This window comes from Caretta caretta, chromosome 3, assembly GCF_965140235.1.
Source record: "Caretta caretta isolate rCarCar2 chromosome 3, rCarCar1.hap1, whole genome shotgun sequence".
Taxonomy (NCBI): Eukaryota; Metazoa; Chordata; order Testudines; family Cheloniidae; genus Caretta; species Caretta caretta.
The window spans coordinates 116321143-116341157 of NC_134208.1; the positions used below are offsets into that span (position 1 = coordinate 116321143).

The 20015-nt window shown below is 40.9% G+C and overlaps 1 protein-coding gene across 13 annotated transcripts in view; it reads right to left on the minus strand.

The window, feature by feature from the left end:
• Positions 1 to 20015, minus strand: part of SYNE1 (spectrin repeat containing nuclear envelope protein 1) — a 499708-nt gene that overhangs the window by 91712 nt on the left and 387981 nt on the right. For all 13 annotated transcript variants that reach the window (XM_075126812.1, XM_075126813.1, XM_075126818.1 and 10 more), the window contains 9 exons: positions 17725 to 17925; positions 16700 to 16873; positions 16057 to 16188; positions 13213 to 13409; positions 12100 to 12232; positions 11410 to 11592; positions 9478 to 9627; positions 4076 to 4252; positions 1082 to 1237 (listed from right to left, as the gene is read on the minus strand). In XM_075126812.1, coding sequence (XP_074982913.1) covers positions 1082 to 1237; positions 4076 to 4252; positions 9478 to 9627; positions 11410 to 11592; positions 12100 to 12232; positions 13213 to 13409; positions 16057 to 16188; positions 16700 to 16873; positions 17725 to 17925 — 1503 coding nt within the window. The remainder of the gene's footprint in view (positions 1 to 1081; positions 1238 to 4075; positions 4253 to 9477; positions 9628 to 11409; positions 11593 to 12099; positions 12233 to 13212; positions 13410 to 16056; positions 16189 to 16699; positions 16874 to 17724; positions 17926 to 20015) is intronic.

The following is a 20015-nucleotide window of genomic DNA, read 5'->3' on the forward strand; positions in this document are numbered from 1 at the left end:
ACAGAACTGTCCATGCTCATGGGGATATAGCTGGCCTAGTGCTCTGAATTTTTCACCACTGTAAATTGGTAATTCCGGTTTGTTGTCTAGTAGATTAAATCAGTCTGGAGGGATCTGATCCCTGATACCATACTGATACTCTGGCTTGGAAGTCCATATCCAAGCTGATTTCTCTAGAGGCTCCTACTCTATTTTCCCTGATCTGAAAAGAAGCAAGACATTCCTTCACGTTTACAATTCCCAATATCATGCTGGGCCTACTGGACGAGAGAGCTGATTGTGGTTCACTGATTCAGGGCCATCTGGCCCTGAAGCATGTTAGGGCTGCACAGGCTCAGTGACTTAAGGCCAGTGGAGTGTTGGGCATTGCTGAGCTTTGCTCTGATTGGCCTCCTGCCATCTCCATTCCATCCATGCCATGCCTCGCCTCCTCCTCCCTCTTACAGGATGGGCAAGGTGGGGGCAGATGACTCAGACGGAGCCACCTTCACCAGATGTCCATCAGTAGAGAGTTCCCCGGCACAGGGGGAGTTTTCCACTAGCTGTCTCTGCCTGATTTAAGGCCCTTTGAGTTGCTTATGTGACACAAAGTGGCCTTAGTGGTCCAGAAAATCGGAATGAATTTGGTTTCTTTGTGCATTTTCCATAGGGAAGGAGCATGTAGGCCAAATTTGTTTTAAAGCATATTTTCCCCAGCATGTCCAAGGGAGGGCATCAGAAGGAGGGGAAGCAAACTTTTTAAGCAATCAAGCACAATATTCATAACAGTGAAATCCAGAAAAGTGGCTGCCCAGAAAACAGAATGTATCCCTTTAACTCACAGCAATTCAGCATACCTGGGCATGGCCCTGCTTTGTTATTGCTATTACAATTATTAAGCTAGTATTCACATAAGAGTATGCATGTAGGTACATTCAGCACACTATTACTCCTTTGCACTTTAGGGGTGAAATCCTCACCCCACTGAACTCAAGGGGAGTTTCATCATTAATTTCAGTGGAGCCAAGATTTCACCCCATGTTTGCTAGGTGCTGTTTCTACATGCAGGAAAGAGAACCCATAGTTTCCAAGAAAATGTTACCTGACAGTCTTTCACAGCATTCTGGACTGAAGCCTGATCTCCAATTCTCTGTTGTTTCTTCAACCTCTTCTCTTGGGTATCAAACCAAGTTTTCAGGCACTGCACATTGTTTTCATATTCCGTCCAGGATTCCAGCAGGCTTTCCAACAGTTGGATCTGTAAAGAAATACATATGTATACATCCTAAATGAAACAGCTTCTCTGTCAAGAAAATTAAATAATTCAGTGCAGATGAATGTTGATTTGTGCTTTCCTCAGAATTCAGTGTATTCCTGCATTCAGAATTTAGAACAGAGTATAAAGTCAAACTCAATTTTATTCATCCTCTATTTATTAACGATTAAACAGCAAAGAAAAAACTCAAAAAAGTATTTCACTGAGGAGTTTCTCTAGTGATCTAGCTCATGATACCCCAAATTTGTGACAAGCTGGAAGACGCTTTCCACATAAAAGTTTACATGGAGTGGAATTCTCTTCAGGTGAATGGTGATGGAGTGAAACATCATTTACAGTGAAGAATTATTCCAGGCCAAAATTATTTGAAGGTAATTTACTTCTATGCATTTGTGGTTAGTGAGACCCGCCACTCATTATGCACATTTGTATTTTAGTTTGAAATAAGATTGTAGGTTATTTGCTTTTCTATTTTATGTTTGTAGAGTGCCTGGCACAATGGATTCCTGATTGTCTGGCTATGTAGACTACCTCCTCAGGCCCTACGCTACCAGCACTCCCAGCTGTCTTCGAGACACCACTGACTTCTTGAGGAAACTACAATCCATCGGTGATCTTCCTGAAAACACCATCCTAGCCACTATGGATGTAGAAGCCCTCTACACCAACATTCCACACAAAGATGGACTACAAGCCATCAGGAACAGTATCCCCGAGAATGTCATGGCAAACCTGGTGGCTGAACTTTGTGACTTTGTCCTCACTCATAACTATTTCACATTTAGGGACAACTTATACCTTCAAGTTAGCGGCACTGCTACAGGTATGGTACCACAGTATGCCAACATTTTTATGGCTGACTTAGAACAATGCTTCCTCAGCTCTCATCCCCTAATGCCCTTACTTTACTTGTGCTACATTGATGACATCTTCATCATCTGGACCCATGGAAAAGGAGCCCTTGAGGAATTTCACCATGATTTCAACAATTTCCATCCCACCATCAACCTCAGCCTGGACCAGTCCACACAAGAGATCCACTTCCTGGACACTACGGTGCTAATAAGCGATGGTCACATAACCACCACCCTATACCGGAAACCTACTGACCGCTATACTTACCTACATGCCTCCAGCCTTCATCCAGATCACACCACATGATCCTTTGTCTACAGCCAAGCTCTACAATACAACTGCATTTGCTCCAATCCCTCAGACAGAGACAAACACCTACAAGATCTCTATCAAGCATTCTTACAACTACAATACCCACCTGCTGAAGTGAAGAAACAGATTGACAGAGCCAGAAGAGTACCCAGAAGTTACCTACTACAGGACAGGTCCAACAAAGAAAATAACAGAATGCCACTAGCCATCACCTTCAGCCCCCAACTAAAACCTCTCCAACGCATCATCAAGGATCTACAACCTATCCTGAAGGATGATCCATCACTCTCACAGATCTTGGGAGACAGGCCAGTCCTTGCTTACAGACAGCCCCCCAACCTGAAGCAAATACTCACCAGCAACCACACACCACACAACAAAAACACTAACCCAGGAACCTATCCTTGCAACAAAGCCCGTTGCCAACTGTGTCCACATATCTATTCAGGGGACACCATCACAGGGCCTAATCACATCAGCCACACTATCAGAGGCTCGTTCACCTGCACATCTACCAATGTGATATATGCCATCATGTGTCAGCAATGCCCCTCTGCCATGGACATTGGCCAAACTGGACAGTCTCTATGTAAAAGAATAAATGGACACAAATCAGATGTCAAGAATTATAACATTTAAAAACCAGTCTGAGATCACCTTCAATCTCTTTTGTCACTCAATTACAGACCTAAAAGTGGCAATTCTTCAACAAAAAAACTTCAAAAACAGACTCCAAGGAGAGACTGCTGAATTGGAATTAATTTGCAAACTGGATACAATTAACTTAGGCTTGAATAAAGACTGGGAGTGTATGTGTCATTACACAAAGTAAAACTATTTCCCCTTGTTTATTTCCCCTCCTATTGTTCTTGTAAAGTGCTGGAAATGGCCCACCTTGATTATCACTACAAAAGGTTCCCCCTGCCCTCCTGCTGGTAATAGCTCACCTTTCTTGATCACTCTTGTTACAGTCTGTATGGTAATACCCATTGTTTCATGTTCTCTGTGCATATAAAATCTCCCCACTATATTTTCCACTGTATGCATCTGATGAAGTGAGCTGTAGCTCACAAAAGATTATGCTGTAATAAATTTGTTAGTCTCTAAGGTGCCACAAGTCGTCCTCCTCTTTTTACTGATCTTTCTTGGGACCTTCGGTGCTATTTTATTATAAAACAAACAAAAATATAAATATACATGTGTTCTTTGACAGATTAGCAGAATTTGCTAATTTACAAGCAAGAATAATAGTCTGCTGATGCCCAATTTTAAGCTCAACCTGCCACAAGTGACAGATTAAGACTGCACCAATCTTCTGAGCACTTCAGTTAATAGACACTGGAGAAACAGAAAGCATTCATTCACTCTTTGTTTCAGTCTGAACACCACGGTCATAAGTGTGCAGGAGTATTTGAAATAATTAGGAAATGCATTAAGACAAACGTAAAACTGAAGGAGCTATGGTACTATCGGAAAGAAGATGGCATGTCTCGGAGAACACTGAAGCAATTATGTTGACACTAGATGTTTGGTTTTGCCAAAGGAGGTGTTCATATTACTCAGGACACGCTAAATTAATTTTAGTATGCCTGCTCCTGAATGAGTTGCATCTATTTTTAAATGCACACTGAAAAGCAGCTGTTTTTTTCTTACCTTTTCTGTTATCAGGCTCTGGAGGATCTGCCAACGTCTGTTCATTGCTCCAAGCTGTTCCGCAAAATCAGTCTTGTCACTACGTTTACTTTCCACATCCTGGCTGCTAATCTGTAGTACGGACTGGTTCACAAAGTCTACTGTCAACTGTTTGCAATTTACATCAATTTTAAACCCCTGGCAAAACAAAGAGAGAGGAGAAGAGGAGGATCCATCATCACTTTTCATACTTATTCCTGGAGAGTTAGCCTGGAAAACAGCATTTCTGGTTTATGATCCAGCAATAAACCAAGATGTAAAATATCCAGACAATACACTACCGAAAAATGAACGTAAAAATATCAGTCCTTAAAACTATGTACTAACTTCTGGAAAGTATATTTAAAAAAAATGATTACTTACCTGTTCTGTAAGTGTTGTTCTTCAAGATATGGGTGCAGATGTGCATTCTAAGGAACACACTAAGGTGTATTTGTGCCAGGAGTACCAGAACTGGAGATTTTGTGCACGTGCCCTATGCCACTCCTGGACCTTCCTGAGACTATGTAAGGGCGGTCCCCCGCACTTCAGTTCCTTTGCACCAGAGAAGAAGCCGTAAGACTCTGATGGGCAGAGGATGGGTTGTGGAATACACGTCTGCACCCACATCTCCAACAACAATTACAGAACAGGTAAGTAACCATTTTTCCTCTTCCTGAGGTTGCAGATGTGTATTCTACTGAGGCAACTCACAAGCAGTACCGTAAGTTGGGGGCTACTGAATCTATTTAAATAATGATTGCAACACATATTTGCGAAGTTCTCATCAAATTTGGATGAAGTGGTGATGGCATAATGAATGAATGTACATTCTGAGGTCCAAGTGGCAGCTCTACAAATTTCCAGTATAGAAACATCTTCAGGAAGGTGACCGATGTAGCCTGGGCCCTTGCTGAAAGGCAGAGTCTTTGCACAGGAGTACTGGCTACCCTGTAGGCTGTTGTAATGCAGAAGGTAATCCATGTAGAGATCATCTGCGCTGACACTGTCTGACCTTTCATGCAATCAGCACTGGAGACAAAAAGATGAAGAGACTGAAAGGCTTGGTCCTGTCCAGACAGAAGGCCAGTGCCCTCCAGACATTGAAGGTACGTAGACCAGAATGTGGTTTCAGGAGGAAAACCAGGAGATGCACTGGTTGATTTAAATGAAAAACTGACACTACTTTAATTAACAACTTTGGGTGTCGCCACAGGGCTACCTTGTCTTTGAAAAATACTGTATAAGGAGGGCCCACCATCAAAGCTTCTAGTTCAGATGCTCTCCTGGCTCTCCTGGCTAGGCTGGTGCTGTGAGTATTAACATGATGTGATCTTGTTTCGGTTTGTGAATGACATGTTGGATCAGAGGGATTGGGGGAAATGCATACATTAGCCCCAGTCTCCAGTCCAATATCAAAGTATCAGTTAGTAAGCCCAGATTTTGACCTGCCCAAAAGTAAAACTGCTGATACTTCTTGTTTTCTTGTGTAGGCTGACTAAAGGAATGTCCAATGCCCAAAGGATGGACCTCAGCATGCTGGTTTTGAGACACCACTCATGGTTGAGAGAAAATCTAATGCTGAGGAAGCTGGCCAACTGGTTCTGGGTGCCCAGTAAGTGTGTAGACACGGGAGTGATATCCTCTGTGATGCAAAACTCCTGAAAGCTCATTGCCTCTTGGCAAAGTTGGCTAACGTGAGCCCCTCTCTGCTTGTTTAAATAGTACATTGCTGCTGTGCTGCTGGCCAAAATTTGGAACAAGAAGTCCTTAATGCAGGGAAGGAAAGCTCAGTAAACTCTGTGAATTGCCCAGAGATTGAGGACACTGATAAAGATCAGACTTGTGCTCCATCCAGAGTGTTGTGTTCATGACCCTTCTAGGTGAGCTCCCCAACCTATCAAAGAGGCATCTGTTACAGCTGTTGCAGCTGGGATGGGGGTGAGGGTGAGGTCAGAAAAGGGAATGTCTATACATATGTTGTTCTGGTTTATTCACCGCCATAGGGCATGCAACATTGCAGGTGGGAGCTGGACCAACTTATCAAAATGGTGCTTACTTGATGATAGACCAATTTCAGCCACACCTGAAGCATATGAAGACACAGTCTTACACACTTGGTTGCATATCTACAAGAGGCCACATGAACTAGCAACCTCAAAATGAGTCCATAAGAACAGCCATACTGAGTCAGACTAATGGTCCATCTAGCCCAGTATCCTGCCTTTCGGCAGTAGCCAATGCCAGGTGCTTCGCAGGCAATGAACAGAACAGGTAAATATCAAGTGATCCATTCTTTGTTGTCCATTCCCAGCTTCTGGCAAACAGAAGCTAGGGACACTTCATGGTTTTGCATCCCTGCTCATCTTGGCTAATAGCCACTGATGGACCTATCTAGCTCTTTTTTGAAGCCTGTTATAGTCTTGGCCTTCACAACATCCTCTGGCAAAGAGTTCCACAGATTATTGTGCGTTGTGTGAAGTAATACTTCCTTTTGTTTGTTTTAACCTGTTGCTTATTAATTTCATTTGGTAACCCCAAGTTCTTGTGTTTTGAGGAGGAGCAAATAACACTTCCTTATTTACTTTCTCCACATCACTTATGATTTTATAAACCCTCTATCCTATCCCCCCCTTCGTCGTCTCTTCTCCAAGATGAAAAGTCCCAATCTTATTACTCTCTCCTTGTACGGAAGCTGTTCCATACCCCTAATAATTTTTGTTGCTCTTTTCTGAACCCTTTCCAATTCCCATATATCTTTCTTGAGATGGGGCAATCAGATCTGCACACAGTATTAAAAATGTGGGCATACCATGAATTTATATAGAGGCAATATGATATTTTCTGTCTTATCATCTATCCCTTTCTTAATGATTACCAACATTCTGTTTGCTTTTTTGACTGCCGCTGCAGATTGACTGGATGCTTTCAGAGAACTATCCACAACGACTCCAAGATCTCTTTCTTGAGTTGAAACAACTAAAATAGACTCCATCATTTTATATGTATAGGTGGGATTATGTTTTCCAATGTGCATTACCTTACATTTATCAACAATGAATTTCATCTGCCGTTTTGTTGCCTAGTCCAAACCAGGGTGGATGGATGAGACATGAGGGACATGTATAAGTTGTGAATCATTTGAAATCTCTATTGGGGAATGAAAAGCAGTTAAAATTGTTGAGTCATGCAGGGTCTCAATGAACTTGAGTAGGAATAAGTGCTGACATTCCCCTGTTCAGTGTGAGTTCTAGAGGCCACGAATCTGGTCCTGGGATGGCCCTCAAATCAGCCAACAATTGAGGTGAGGGAAGACATGGATTCTGTTCTTTCTTAAGCAGGCTGTGAGCACCACCATGGTGCACGCACGAGGCACTGATATGCCAAAGGGAACTACTGTATACTAACAATGGTGGCCCCCCATCACATAATCTGAGGAATTTCCTGGGACTGGGCAACATTGCGTGTCTTGAAGATCAAGGGCAGTGAACCAATTGTTACAGACTAGGGAGGTAATGACTGATGCTAGGGTAACCATGCAGTATCTGATTGCTTGATAAACTTGTTGAGAGCCTGAAGGTCCAATATGGGTCTCAGGTGTCCTTGGGGATCAGGAAATGGCAGGAGTAGAAACCCCACCCCTGAAACTGCAGGGGACCTTTCTCTATAGCCCTCAGAGTAAGCAGAGTCTGAACTTCTTGTAAGAATATAGACTCATGAGATGGATCCCTCAAAAGGGACAGAGAAGGAGGTTGTGGAGGAGGGATGGAAAGACATTGGATTGAATATTCCAGTCCCACAGCACTCAGGACCTACTTATCTGAGGTTATTACCTCCCAAGCACTGAGGAAGTAAGATAATCTTTCCCCAAAAGCAGCAGGAGGAGGAATGGGAAGATTGCTGCTGGCTGTATTGCTTTCTTGACAGCTGGTTGAGGGGAAAAGATTGGTTAAAACTGGAGAAAGATGGCCCTCTCTTCTGAGGCTTATGTTGCCTCCTCAAAATGTCTGTTGCCTCAGAGAATAGAAGGGCTGTCAATGGTACTGGTGAGAATATTGCTGTGGAGGCTCATATTGGCATCTCTTGATGGTTGGACTATAGACTCCTAGGGAGCAGAGGAAAGTACATGAATCTTTAAAAGAGTCAACATCTGGTCAGTCTTGCCCAAAAACAAAGATTGCCCATCAAAGAGTAGGTCCTCAAAAGATTGTTGAATATCTGGTGCTATACCAGTTTTATATAATTATGATGCCCTTTTTATTATAATTATAGAAGCTATCACCCTGGAGAGGGCATCTGTGACTGGAGCGAGGTCTTTGCAACCAACCAACCCTCTGCTAAGAAAGCCCTGAACTCCTCTTTTGAGTAGTCTGGCAATTTATCTGAGCATGTAGACATTGCCTCCAAGTTGAAAAAGTCATATTTTGCTAATAGAGCTCATTGGTTCACTATTCACAGCTGGAGCAAAGCAGTGGAATAAATCTTTCTTCCTAACGAGTCCAGTCTTTTAGGCTCTTTTTCCTTTGGAATTGACTTAAAGTTCCCCACCGCAACTCTCATTAGTGGCCATGACAATTAGGGAGTTTGGTGCTGGGTGAGAGTAAAAACACTCGTATCCCTGCGATGGGATGTCATATCTCGTCTGTACATTTAGCTGTTGGGGCTAGACACACTGGAGTAAGCTATAAGGCTTTCACCGGCTGCAAGACAGCTTTGTTAATCAAGAGGGCTACTCTTCCTGGAATCGTTGCCTGAAGGATGACCAATAACGCATGGGTATTTTCCTATACCAGTTCAGCTTGAATACCCAAAGCTATAGCTACTCTCCAACAGGTACTACTGTGGGGAAAAGTCTCTAGCTCTGGTGTGCTTTGCGCAAATACACCTGAGGGAAGACATGTCTGCAGCGACTTGAAGAAGAATTTCTTTTTATTGATGCTCTTTGAGAGAAAAAAAATCTGACATTGAAAATAAAATGCTTATGTGCATATGTATTTATCAGAGTAAGAATGTTACCAATTTGAAAGGAACTCGAGTTAAGAATTTACATTCTATATAAAAAATAGTCTTTCAAATTTCATTTGGATAAGGAATTTTTCCTATTTGGCCTAAACCATTGTCTAGCATTGTTCGGTGCTAGAAAACAACAGTTACCTTCCTATCTAAGAGGTAGGTGATCTTTCTGTGTAAAGAATTCAAAAATCAATATGCAACATTTGCCAAATGTTTTGTGGTCTTTGGACAAAATTCAATCATAATAAAAATCAGTTATTTGCATGTCACCTTGCCTTTGTAGTGAAGTTACAGAATACAGAGCTTTAGTTCATATGCTGAATCTGACAAAATAAATTTAATGTATTTGCCAACCATCCTCACTTAATTACCTTATACTTCTGTAGATAATCCTGAACGGCTTTATGTCCTACTACATTTTTAATATTCTCCTCATCCTCCTGAATGATATTTTCCATCAGTGAAATCCAACTCATGAGTTCAGTGATGGCATGACGAGAAGGAAGCTTGTCCATCTGAAGCTGTAAAGGCAAAGGATTTCAATTAATGACATACTGTCAAGAGAATGGATAAAAGCACTTTGCTCTGTTAATTAAGCCTACTCTATTTTTCTCTGTCTTCATTATTCTGCATACTTAACAGATCATTTGGTCTGGTTTTCTGGATGTTTATGAACTGTTAAAGTATAAGTTCTTTTTGGAAGTATATTATATTACATATATAACTGTACATATTAATGTATAATGTGTCTATATAAGCAAAGAACCATATTTTAAGTAATATTTTTTAAAGCAGTCACTGGTGGTAAGCAATTTTGGATTTACTTCCATTTGTCACTTTAGGTAGGCATCTGGATGAGCCTATGAAGATACCACTACTGAATTTTAATAATCTGTCAATTATCAGCTCTAACTACACTAATTCCTCATTGTACTAGAAATACATGGGTCCCCGGACAATATCTTCTACCCTCTTCTTTATTTGTTAATGGCTGATGAGCAAGTCTGCTGCAATGATTCCCCTCTTCTGTGCCCTCCTCCTATGGCAGCTGATTTCTCAATGGATTTTGGAGACTGGATTCCTTTCCTTGATAAGCAACTGAGCTGTTTTACTTAAAAAACAAGTCATTTTCAGCTTTTGGTGCAGCATTTTTAACTTAAATTTAGTTCTTCTTTTCTTTTAAAAGGACAAGAAAATTATTCTCCCTGATGGCAGCTTATAGCTCTTTATTAGATTGCTTCTCTATTTCTTAAGAAAAAGAAAAGTATATAACCTGCATTAGGAGAAGTTTCAGAAGGCTACAATATGGTACTATTTTTCACGTATGACCAGTCATCTAACACAGTGGGCACAATTAAAACTTTTTTTCCTTTTTTCCAGTGTGTACACTATTACCAGTTCTAGCAGTATTCCTCATTATATAGTGAAAATTATACCTGCTTGAACCCATAATACCTTACCTATCAATGAAAATAATAGAAGAAAACTTCTTCACTGAGACCATTATACCCTGTGCAACAGTACTGAAGTTAACAAAGGAAAAGTATTAAAGTAAAACTTCCTACTTCAAACATCCAGTTTCCCCTGTGAGGCCTGCATCAGCTTTTACTATACTTGTTTTTGTTTTTCCTAGAGCTGAACTCTGCCCATGCAATTTTGGCATAATCAAATGCATATATATATATATATGGCAAGCAACAGCCCTTAACAAACAAACCCCTCCTAACCTGACATTTCTGACCACAGGCTACGAAAAGGCTAACCTGCAAAATGCAAAAGTGACTCTCCCTGTTTCTTGCAAATGCATGTAATAAAGTTCTAATAAAAATATAGAAATATATATGTTTAAAAACACTTCAGGCTTTTTGCTTCAGTTTGTAAAATAAAATGTAATACTACAACTGCACTTGGGGTTTGTGAAAGCAAAGGACGCCTAGCACTGACTAGAGTCAGACACAGGGTGGGGTACACATCGTGTAAGTTTTGCCACAGAATTCTGCCACTGCACATTAGTAAAAACTTCTATCCCAGCCCAAGTGTAGGAGGTTGGAGGGGAATCATGGTCTCTCTTTAAGAGATTGCCAAGATTATGCCGATATGGTGGTTTGTGATGAGAAAGATGACGAGGAGAATACATTTTAACTTGAATTGGTCACAATTTAAAACTTAAGTAAAAGGCAATGTTATTGATCCATTGTGCCACCCAGCTGCACTTTAAATATTTCAAATGCAAAAGCTTTTAATTCAGTCACTATATTTCTCTGAACATCAAAGGCTGTAGTAGCAGTAAACTTCTCCCCTACCTGATGCAGTTTTTCTTGTACTACTGGAATTTGTGTAAGTAACTCTATCCACTGGCTGTCGATCTGAGACAGTCCTGCACGCAATGCTGCTGTATCCACTTTCTTCAGCCGAAGGAGCTGGTTCCCAGTGCTTAAAACAGAAGATTTCTGGGATGATTTGGCATCAACCTCTTTTGAAAATTTCTGTAAAAGGATCATAATTTCACAGAGATAAATATGTTATATTAACCAACTAGAGCTAACTTTATTCCTCTACTCAAAAAGAAACAATATCTTTTAAAATATGTATTGGATTCAGTAGCCTCTTACATTTTTGTCTAGGTGAAAATATAAACGACTTAAAATTTCTTTTTTTGTTGTTTTAATTAAAAGTACAAAATCTTTGTACCAGAATAAAAACCAGCAAGGCCTACAATCACTACATACAATAGGTGTTACGAAGTATGAAGGGCACTTTCTAGTAACTTTGCTCAGACATTCTGTATTTAACAGTGTTTAACATTCAGATATTTGAGGGGGGTTTTAAAAAGCAAGCATGGTATTGTACAGCCCGTCTACACACACAGACAAGGAGAACATTTTTTCACGTGCAACGTTTTGCTGATGACATATGCATAAACCTTATGAGAGTGGGACCATTTGTTTGCAATAAGAGATGAAAAGGTGCCTAAGGTTCCTAAACTGACTTACCAGAAAAGCATTCAGATGATCTCGCACCTTTTCAAGTTCTTGAGGGACTGTCACTGACTGCTGAGTCCACAACTTCAGCCGGTCCTTTGCCGATTGTAACCAATTAATCAGCTCAGCTGATTCACTCTGATATCTGTGGGGATGTTAATGATAAAAACACTGTCATTGCCAACCCTTGTCTCTAGTGTAGTCTCTCAACAAATGAGGATCTCCACTGGAAGCACGATTTTACAAAGAACATCTCCTTCCCCTTCTAAAAATCCTCAAAAACATCATACGGTCACGAAAGTTGGTAGGAGAGAACTGGGGCTCAGCTCAAATTCTTTTTGGTTAATTGTCATGTCCTAAAATTAGAACTGTTAAATGCAGCTACAGAAATGTACTTTCTACTTCCCCACTTTCTAGCAATCCCCACCCTCCATCCAGAAGCAAGATGACAGATGAAACCTATTTTGTCAGATTCCCCTACCAGAGATCTGGTAACCAGGACCGATAGTTACCGAATAAAAGTCAAATTACAAAAGTTATGAATATTTTCCTGGTTTGACAAACTACATACTGAGGCAAACTTTCCCTACTCTTCACTGGGCTGATTCTACCAAATGTGAATGGCACAAAATGTCTCCGTTAGACAACATCTTAATGGCAGGGTCCTATAATTCCATAATGGTCTCTCTTTAAGAGATTGCTGATTATGCCAAGAGATATGGTGGTTTGTGATGAGAAAGACGATTAGCCAGCCAATTAGCCCAGGGTCATTAGACCCAGAGCTTGAGTGCCTCCATATACAACAATGTTCATACAGATCATGGAGTTAGAGCTCTCAGAAAAAGCAAAGATTACTATAGTGACATATCAGCCCATTTAGTATCAGAAACATGTATTGGTATGTATTAAATTATAATATGGTACACAATTTTGAGAGTTCTTATGCAGAGAAGAGAGTCAGCTGGAACTATATGGGGGCAGAGGTAGGAAGTTTGGGAAGTGCAACTTTAATATTAATTTGCTGTGGTTTTTAAAAAATAAACTAAGAGTTTTTGAAAACATAACTCTCCTTGATTTTAATGGCACAGGATCAGACACTCAATCCCTCAGTTTCATTAGCACTACCTTGTCCAATGCTTTAGTATAGTCTCCAGTCTGTGCAGTTCCTTGGTCACTTTGCTGGTGTTGTTTAACCAGTGCTCTCCTAACTGGTTCAGTTGACTTTCTAGAGTTGAACAGCTGATAGCAAAAAGTAGTCTCTTCCCATCATCCAACACCTGGTAAAGCTTGGGCTGGTATTCAGTCAGGCTAGATTTCAGGCGCTGTAATGACAGAGGACAGGAAAGACAGTCAGATCGGTAGCTTCTCAATGCCCCATTTTCCTTTTGCTGGAGGTATAGCAAACTCCCTCCCTGTTTCAAGGACTTTCTTAATTCAGATGCTTTTTGGAAGAGAACGAATGCTGCCATGCGAAGGTTAAAGAAGAGAGAATTGGACCACCAGAGGTCATGGTGTTACAACAGGAAGCTAAGACTGTATGTTCATTCACATGCCTGAGGTCCAACAGGGAGAGAATGGCAGAGGGCACAGAATTGTACACATGGGTTCAGATACAGAAAGGAATGATTGATAATAGATATATGAGAGAAGGAAAGAGATTAATTTACCTGCCAACAAACAGCTAACAAAATACAGGAATTGCAAGTTTGCATAAATGTTCATACATCTGCATAAATTCAAACATCAAATGCACATGCCTTCTCATTTAAAAATTATGCTGTAACCAAACATGACATGGGGTGTTTGATACTTACTAATGGCACCTGCAATGAGTTTATTTCCATGACTATTTCTATTTTCTCTTCCATGCTGACAAATTCTAATGTAATCAGGTGGCAGAGTGCCTATCAATACTACCCTGGACATGTCAAAAGAAAACATGGAAAATCGAGTCATTTAAATAATCTGCTCTTTGAAAAGCTGGTAGTGATAGCTTAAGGATTTACTCTGAAAAGTGAAGGATAAAAAAAAAATTTCCATTTTCACTCCGTCCCTGCAAAAGCATTTATTCTCAGGGAGCAACCTGAAAAATTCTAAGGCAGCCATACAGTTTTCATAGCAAACTTCAAACTTAAATAGCATGAGATGGGAAATCTGAGAATGTGGTCATTAAAAAAAAAAGAGAGAGAAAAATATTTGGCAACAGGAGAGCCTGGGTATGACAGAATATACCCCCATGTTCATCCTGCATACTACTGTAATAATTTTTGTACATGGTATGTTTTGTAGGGTATCATTTTAAAACGCATAATTTGCTGGTCAGTACTGTCCTGATAAAATGTGTGTGGCAACATTGTTTGTAGAGTTATAAGATTTCCCTACATGATGTTATTAACATATGTTCCAAACACCACAGTCCTTCGCAAACTGAGGTTGGCAAACAGGTCTGCCCTAAATAAAGGAATGTGTGCTCTGCTTAATTTGCATTTAAGCAGTAAATAGAGTCATCAGGCAGGAAAGGAAACAAAGAAAGCTCAAAGAGGTGAGAAAAAGCCAGCAGGGAATATTCTTCCAAAGACCCTTTGTGTCCTAGGGCCCAGCAGGAATTGTTTTTCAAGAGAGAGACTGAAACTATAAAAAGGAGGGACAAACACTCCAAGAGACCCCTCTCTCTTTCCCCTTCCCATTGCATTCACTGCACCTGGAGCAACAAGAGAAGCATTTGTTGGACTCTGTGGGAGGGGTTGCGACCTACATGGTTTGGTCAGTAAAATGGCTGAAACCATGTGGTGAGATACTTTGCTTGAACCTGATATCGTTTGTCAAGTTAGGTATTAGTAAATGTCTGAACTTTATTTTCTTGGAGCTATTTCTCAGTTTTATGCCTCATTACTTGTACTCACTTAAAATCTCTCTCTCTCTGTAGTTAATAAACTTGTTTTCTGTTTTATTTAATCCAGTGTGTTTAAATGGAAGCATCTGAATAACTATTTGAGAGAGTAAAATGGCATATTACTCCCTTTAAGGAATAATGGACTTAAATGTTATGTATGTATGTTGGGGTCATCCTGCAGCATAACCAAGGCTGGGGAGAGCCAAAGTGTAACCCAAGTGTGACTGGAAGCCTGTTTGTGAGTGGCCCAGGTGGGAGCTACTTCAGCAAGGCATTGTAAGGTACCCAACATTGCAAGGCAAGGGTGACACAGCTGCTCATTAGTCTGATTTGTATGCTGGTATTTCACATTGTGTAATGTGGATTATTTTACTCTGAACTATGAAAGAAGTCAGGAAAACAGAAGACAACAAAATAAATTAGTGGCTGGTCTATTAACACACACAAACTGACCCCAGCATCAGAAAAAATAACAAACAGGCCATTGCTCAAGATTTCCTATTAACCTGTACAAAAGCCAATAGCCTGTACCGTGTAGGGAAACACAATAAACTTGGCAGGTTAGGACTGGAAAAATAATGGAGCTGTGGGGGAAAGAATAGAAGACTGAACCGCTCATTGGTGGAGATGGTTGGGAATTTTCTGAGATGTTTTCCCATAAAAAAATATCAATTTGTAGAAACACACTGTTCACAGGAAAAGGTCAGTTTTTACGAAGTTCTCGACTTAAAAAAATGTTGAAAAAGATTCAAAATTGCTGAAACACTCAATTAATACATTTTCTAAATGAAAAAAATTGGTTTTCTAATTAAAAATGACTTTTCAGGGTTTTTTTTCGATTTATACTAGATGCTATAAATCGACCCCCGCTGGATTGATTGCTGCCTGCCGATCCGGTGGTAGTGTAGACAAGCCAAGAGAGAATAAATTAATAGACCTTTCTATAAAATGAGACCAAGAATGTAGGATTTAGTAGAAATCCCAGATATAAACTACTAGCTTTTACCATGGTTAAGAGATTTATGATGGATGATCAAAAAGTACATCATGTTTGAAAATCCCATGCTGCCACTGACCTGATAAAGCGTGATCCGGTCTGTAAGCCTTTCTTCTGTCTCCTCTACCAAACCAACACTAGGGATGCTACTTTCAACAGCCTCCAGCTCTCTGGTCAGTTCTTGATAGTCCTTGTCCAGGCGTGTCCAGGTCTGCACGAATAATTTATACATGTATATGGTGAATACTGCCTTTGACTTCTAGGTTTTTATTTACAACTAAATTTTAAAATATTATTTACATCCTTTATGTAAATTTCTCTAACCGCATTTCTCCAGCTCCAAATGAAATGCACAGTGTATATATAATATAATGTTAACTTTGTCAAAGACACTCAGGATCAGCTTTTAGTCATGTGATCCAAATCCTAGACCTGGCTTCTGCTTGGAAAATGACATTTTCTCCTCTTTGACGGGTCAAGTCCATTTAACTTTGAAAATGCTATACTACTAACAATATGGTTTGGCTGCTGAACCTGATGCTCTCATTGCTTCACAATATGTGAGCATCAGAGATTGTGCATAATCCTCCATTCCAACAAAGGGAAATATGACAAGTGGGACCAAGGTTCACCAACACTGCCCTCCCTCTGCAGGTACAGGCGGGATGCACCCCTAGTAGTGCATCATTACAGAGGAAGGAGAAAACAGAGAAACCCCTCACCTCTAGAATGTATTCCAGCTCAACACCCCGCTTGTGAGCCTGTTTTAACACAGCGGATGCTTGTGCCATCTGTTTCGTATGTGACTGGGTTTCCCTCAGGAGGGCAAAACTGCTTATCTTTCTAAACAGCGTTTCTGTCAGGATCATGTGAGATTCCAGACCCTGGAAATATTCCTGAAAGGATTCCAGAAAAAAAAAAAAAAGATCAGAGTGTACCAGTTAGACTCAAGTCACCATAAAAAAAATTGCCAAACTCAAAGGTGCTCCGACACTATTGTGATGGAGGCCATATAAGTATCGGGAGACATACAATTAGCTAAGCTTCGCTCCCCACCAATCGCCACACAAAAGCTCATTAACACTGGAGAAAAAGAGTTAATCTTTAAACTACAAATTCTGCCCTAACTTACACCCTGTGAGACATAGCTGGTTTCAATTATGTATAATCAGAGAAGAATTTGGGTCTAATAATGTAAGAAGTTTTGTTGTACAAAGCAGCCACATCTTCCTGTGTTTGTGGAAGCTAGTAGGAAACCAAAACCTTACCTAAAGAAAACAAAATTAACTAGTGTACAAATCAAGCTACTTTTCTCTTTCTAAAGTTTGCAGTGCATTCCTGACAATAGGTTGCTTTCAAGCAATAAGATAATACTGAGTACAATGACGCATTCCAGAGAGATTCCCAAGTTCTCCATATTTGCTAGCCAGCACAAAAGCATTGTTATTCAAAGTCAGAATAAACTAGGATGAGTGAGAAAGTGGCTACCATCATATATGGAATTTACTTACTGCAAGAGTACTTGCCAAAAAATCCAAGCTAGTCACTGGTGGTACACTCAACACCATTTAGTTAAAAAATACTGCAATGTATCCTAAACCAGCAGTAAATCACCATCAAAATTCCTGATGCCTCTCCAGGTGTGAAGGCTGGCTATAGAATGGCCAGAAGTTAGTGGAGTGCAAGATAAGAGTTTTACTTAGCCTTCAAATAAACAGTTTTTTTTAAATGCACATGTTGTTTTTACCTTGTGTTTGTCTAGTAGCATTTGGACTTCCTTCGTGGAAGCAACAATAATTTTCTGGTCACCTGCCATCTTTTCTTGGCCAGTTTCTATCAGGTCAGCCAGGTCCTGCAAAGCTCGTTCATACTGACCCTGGAGGGCCAGATTCTGGTTCAGCCCACTGCGTCTGGATCCAATGATCATCATCAGTTCATCATACATGTCCTTGGGGGAGACAAGCAACAACAGCATTCCTCATTTCATGCACACTTTTACTGAACACATTACTTTTAAGCCAACACACTGAATGTGCTCACTATATTCAAACTATGCCACCATAATTAGAACTAGTCTTCTCTGTGCCGCCATAGTGCTTCAGTGAAGATGCTAAAAGAAAAGGAGTACTTGTGGCACCTTAGAGACTAACCAATTTATTTGAGCATGAGCTTTCGTGAGCCACAGCTCACTTCATGGGAGAGTTAATCCACCTCTCCGAGAGGCACTAGCTATGTTGGCGGGAGAAGCTCTCCTGCTGATATAGCGCTATCTACACGGGGGTGGGGGGGAAGGTCAGTATAACCATTCAGGGGTGTGGATTTTTCACACCCTTGAGTGACATAATTATACTGACATAGGTCTGGAGTGTATTCCTGGCCTAAGTATCTGAGTTGGGAACCTGAAGAGGGCGTAAACACACGTTGAAGACACACTTAACTCACTGGCAAATTAACAGCTCAATGTTTAAAGAGAAAAACAGGTGAGAACTGCATCACTCTTGAGATTCTGTGTTTAAGAATGAAGTTAACTGAAGTGGTCTTGCTTAAGTAGGAGAGCAGTTGGAGAAAGGACACACCCAGACACATTAGGCTTCATTCTCAATTACACCAAGACCCATTTACACTGCTCTAGCAGTGTAAAGGGGCCTTAGGCCTGGTCTACACTACAGACCTATACTAGTATAGCTATGTCGATTGGGGTGTGAAAACTCCACACCCCTGAGCAACACAGTCATACTGACAGAACCCCCCATGTGGACAGCACAGGGTCGATGGGAGAGTTTCTCCCATTGCCATAGCTACCGCCTCTCAGGGAGGTGGGATTATCTACGCTGACGGGAAAAGGCGTGTTTTCGCTGAAGCGCTACAGTGGTGCTCCACTGTATGTGAAGACAAGCCCTTTCAATCAGCAGAAAAGGACCCCTAGAATTTTCCCTATGGAGAGAGCACCTTCCTGGCCAATGCAGAACTGGCATAAGTGCTGTAACCAAATGCTGCCTGGCAAAGAAGATTTGTGCGCACTATGGCTATTCCCTGCATTCCTACGGCCACAAAAAGCAACCACTCCACAACTCATCCTGTCCATCTTTACATGTAACTAGCACAGACAGCTAAGAACAACAGAGATGACTCAGTAAGAAAGCAACCCAAGGAAAACCCCCATGAGTTGGCAATAAGAGAAACAACTAATAGAAGCTGGTTTATTGTTTCTCTGGACTAATTATTTTGTAGTATTTTTAAAAATAAAATTGATGTCCAACAATTTAAAATGACCCCCTTCTGCTCCACAACTATAAGAGGAGCTAGAAACCAAAGAGTTGCGGTCTGAAGTACTGAGAGGCAAAATGACTACCCTAAGGCTGCAGATGGCTGTCTCTCCCAGAGTTAAAGGGACAATTAGCAGGGATGCATGCTGGGAGAGGCTCCTATAAGAGAAAAAAGTCAAAGTGGGTAGTTCATAGGTACCCAGGCAGGATGACTGGAGGAAAAAGACTGATTTCTCACCTTCCTGAAGGCTAAGGAACCACAGGCTCTAACTAGATCTCAGTGTACATGGACATGAGCAATTAAAGTCTGTCTTTTGTTTTGTGACTCTATGGCTGTTTTGTTGAGCTAATAAATCTCCAGGTTTAGTTTAGCTGTTTCCTTTGCTTCAGATTTACTATCATCTCATGTCAAGGTTCCTCCCCCACTCTGAACTCTAGGGTACAGATGTGGGGACCTGCATGAAAAACCTCCTAAGCTTATCTTTACCAGCTTAGGTCAAAACTTCCCCAAGGTACAAAATATTCCACCCGTTGTCCTTGGACTGGCCGCTACCACCACCAAACTAATACTGGTTACTGGGGAAGAGCTGTTTGGACGCGTCTTTCCCCCCAAAATACTTCCCAAAAACCCTGCACCCCACTTCCTGGACAAGGTTTGGTAAAAAGCCTCATCAATTTGCCTAGGTGACTACAGACCCAGACCCTTGGATCTTAAGAACAATGAACAATCCTCCCAACACTTGCACCCCCCCTTTCCTGGGAAATGTTGGAT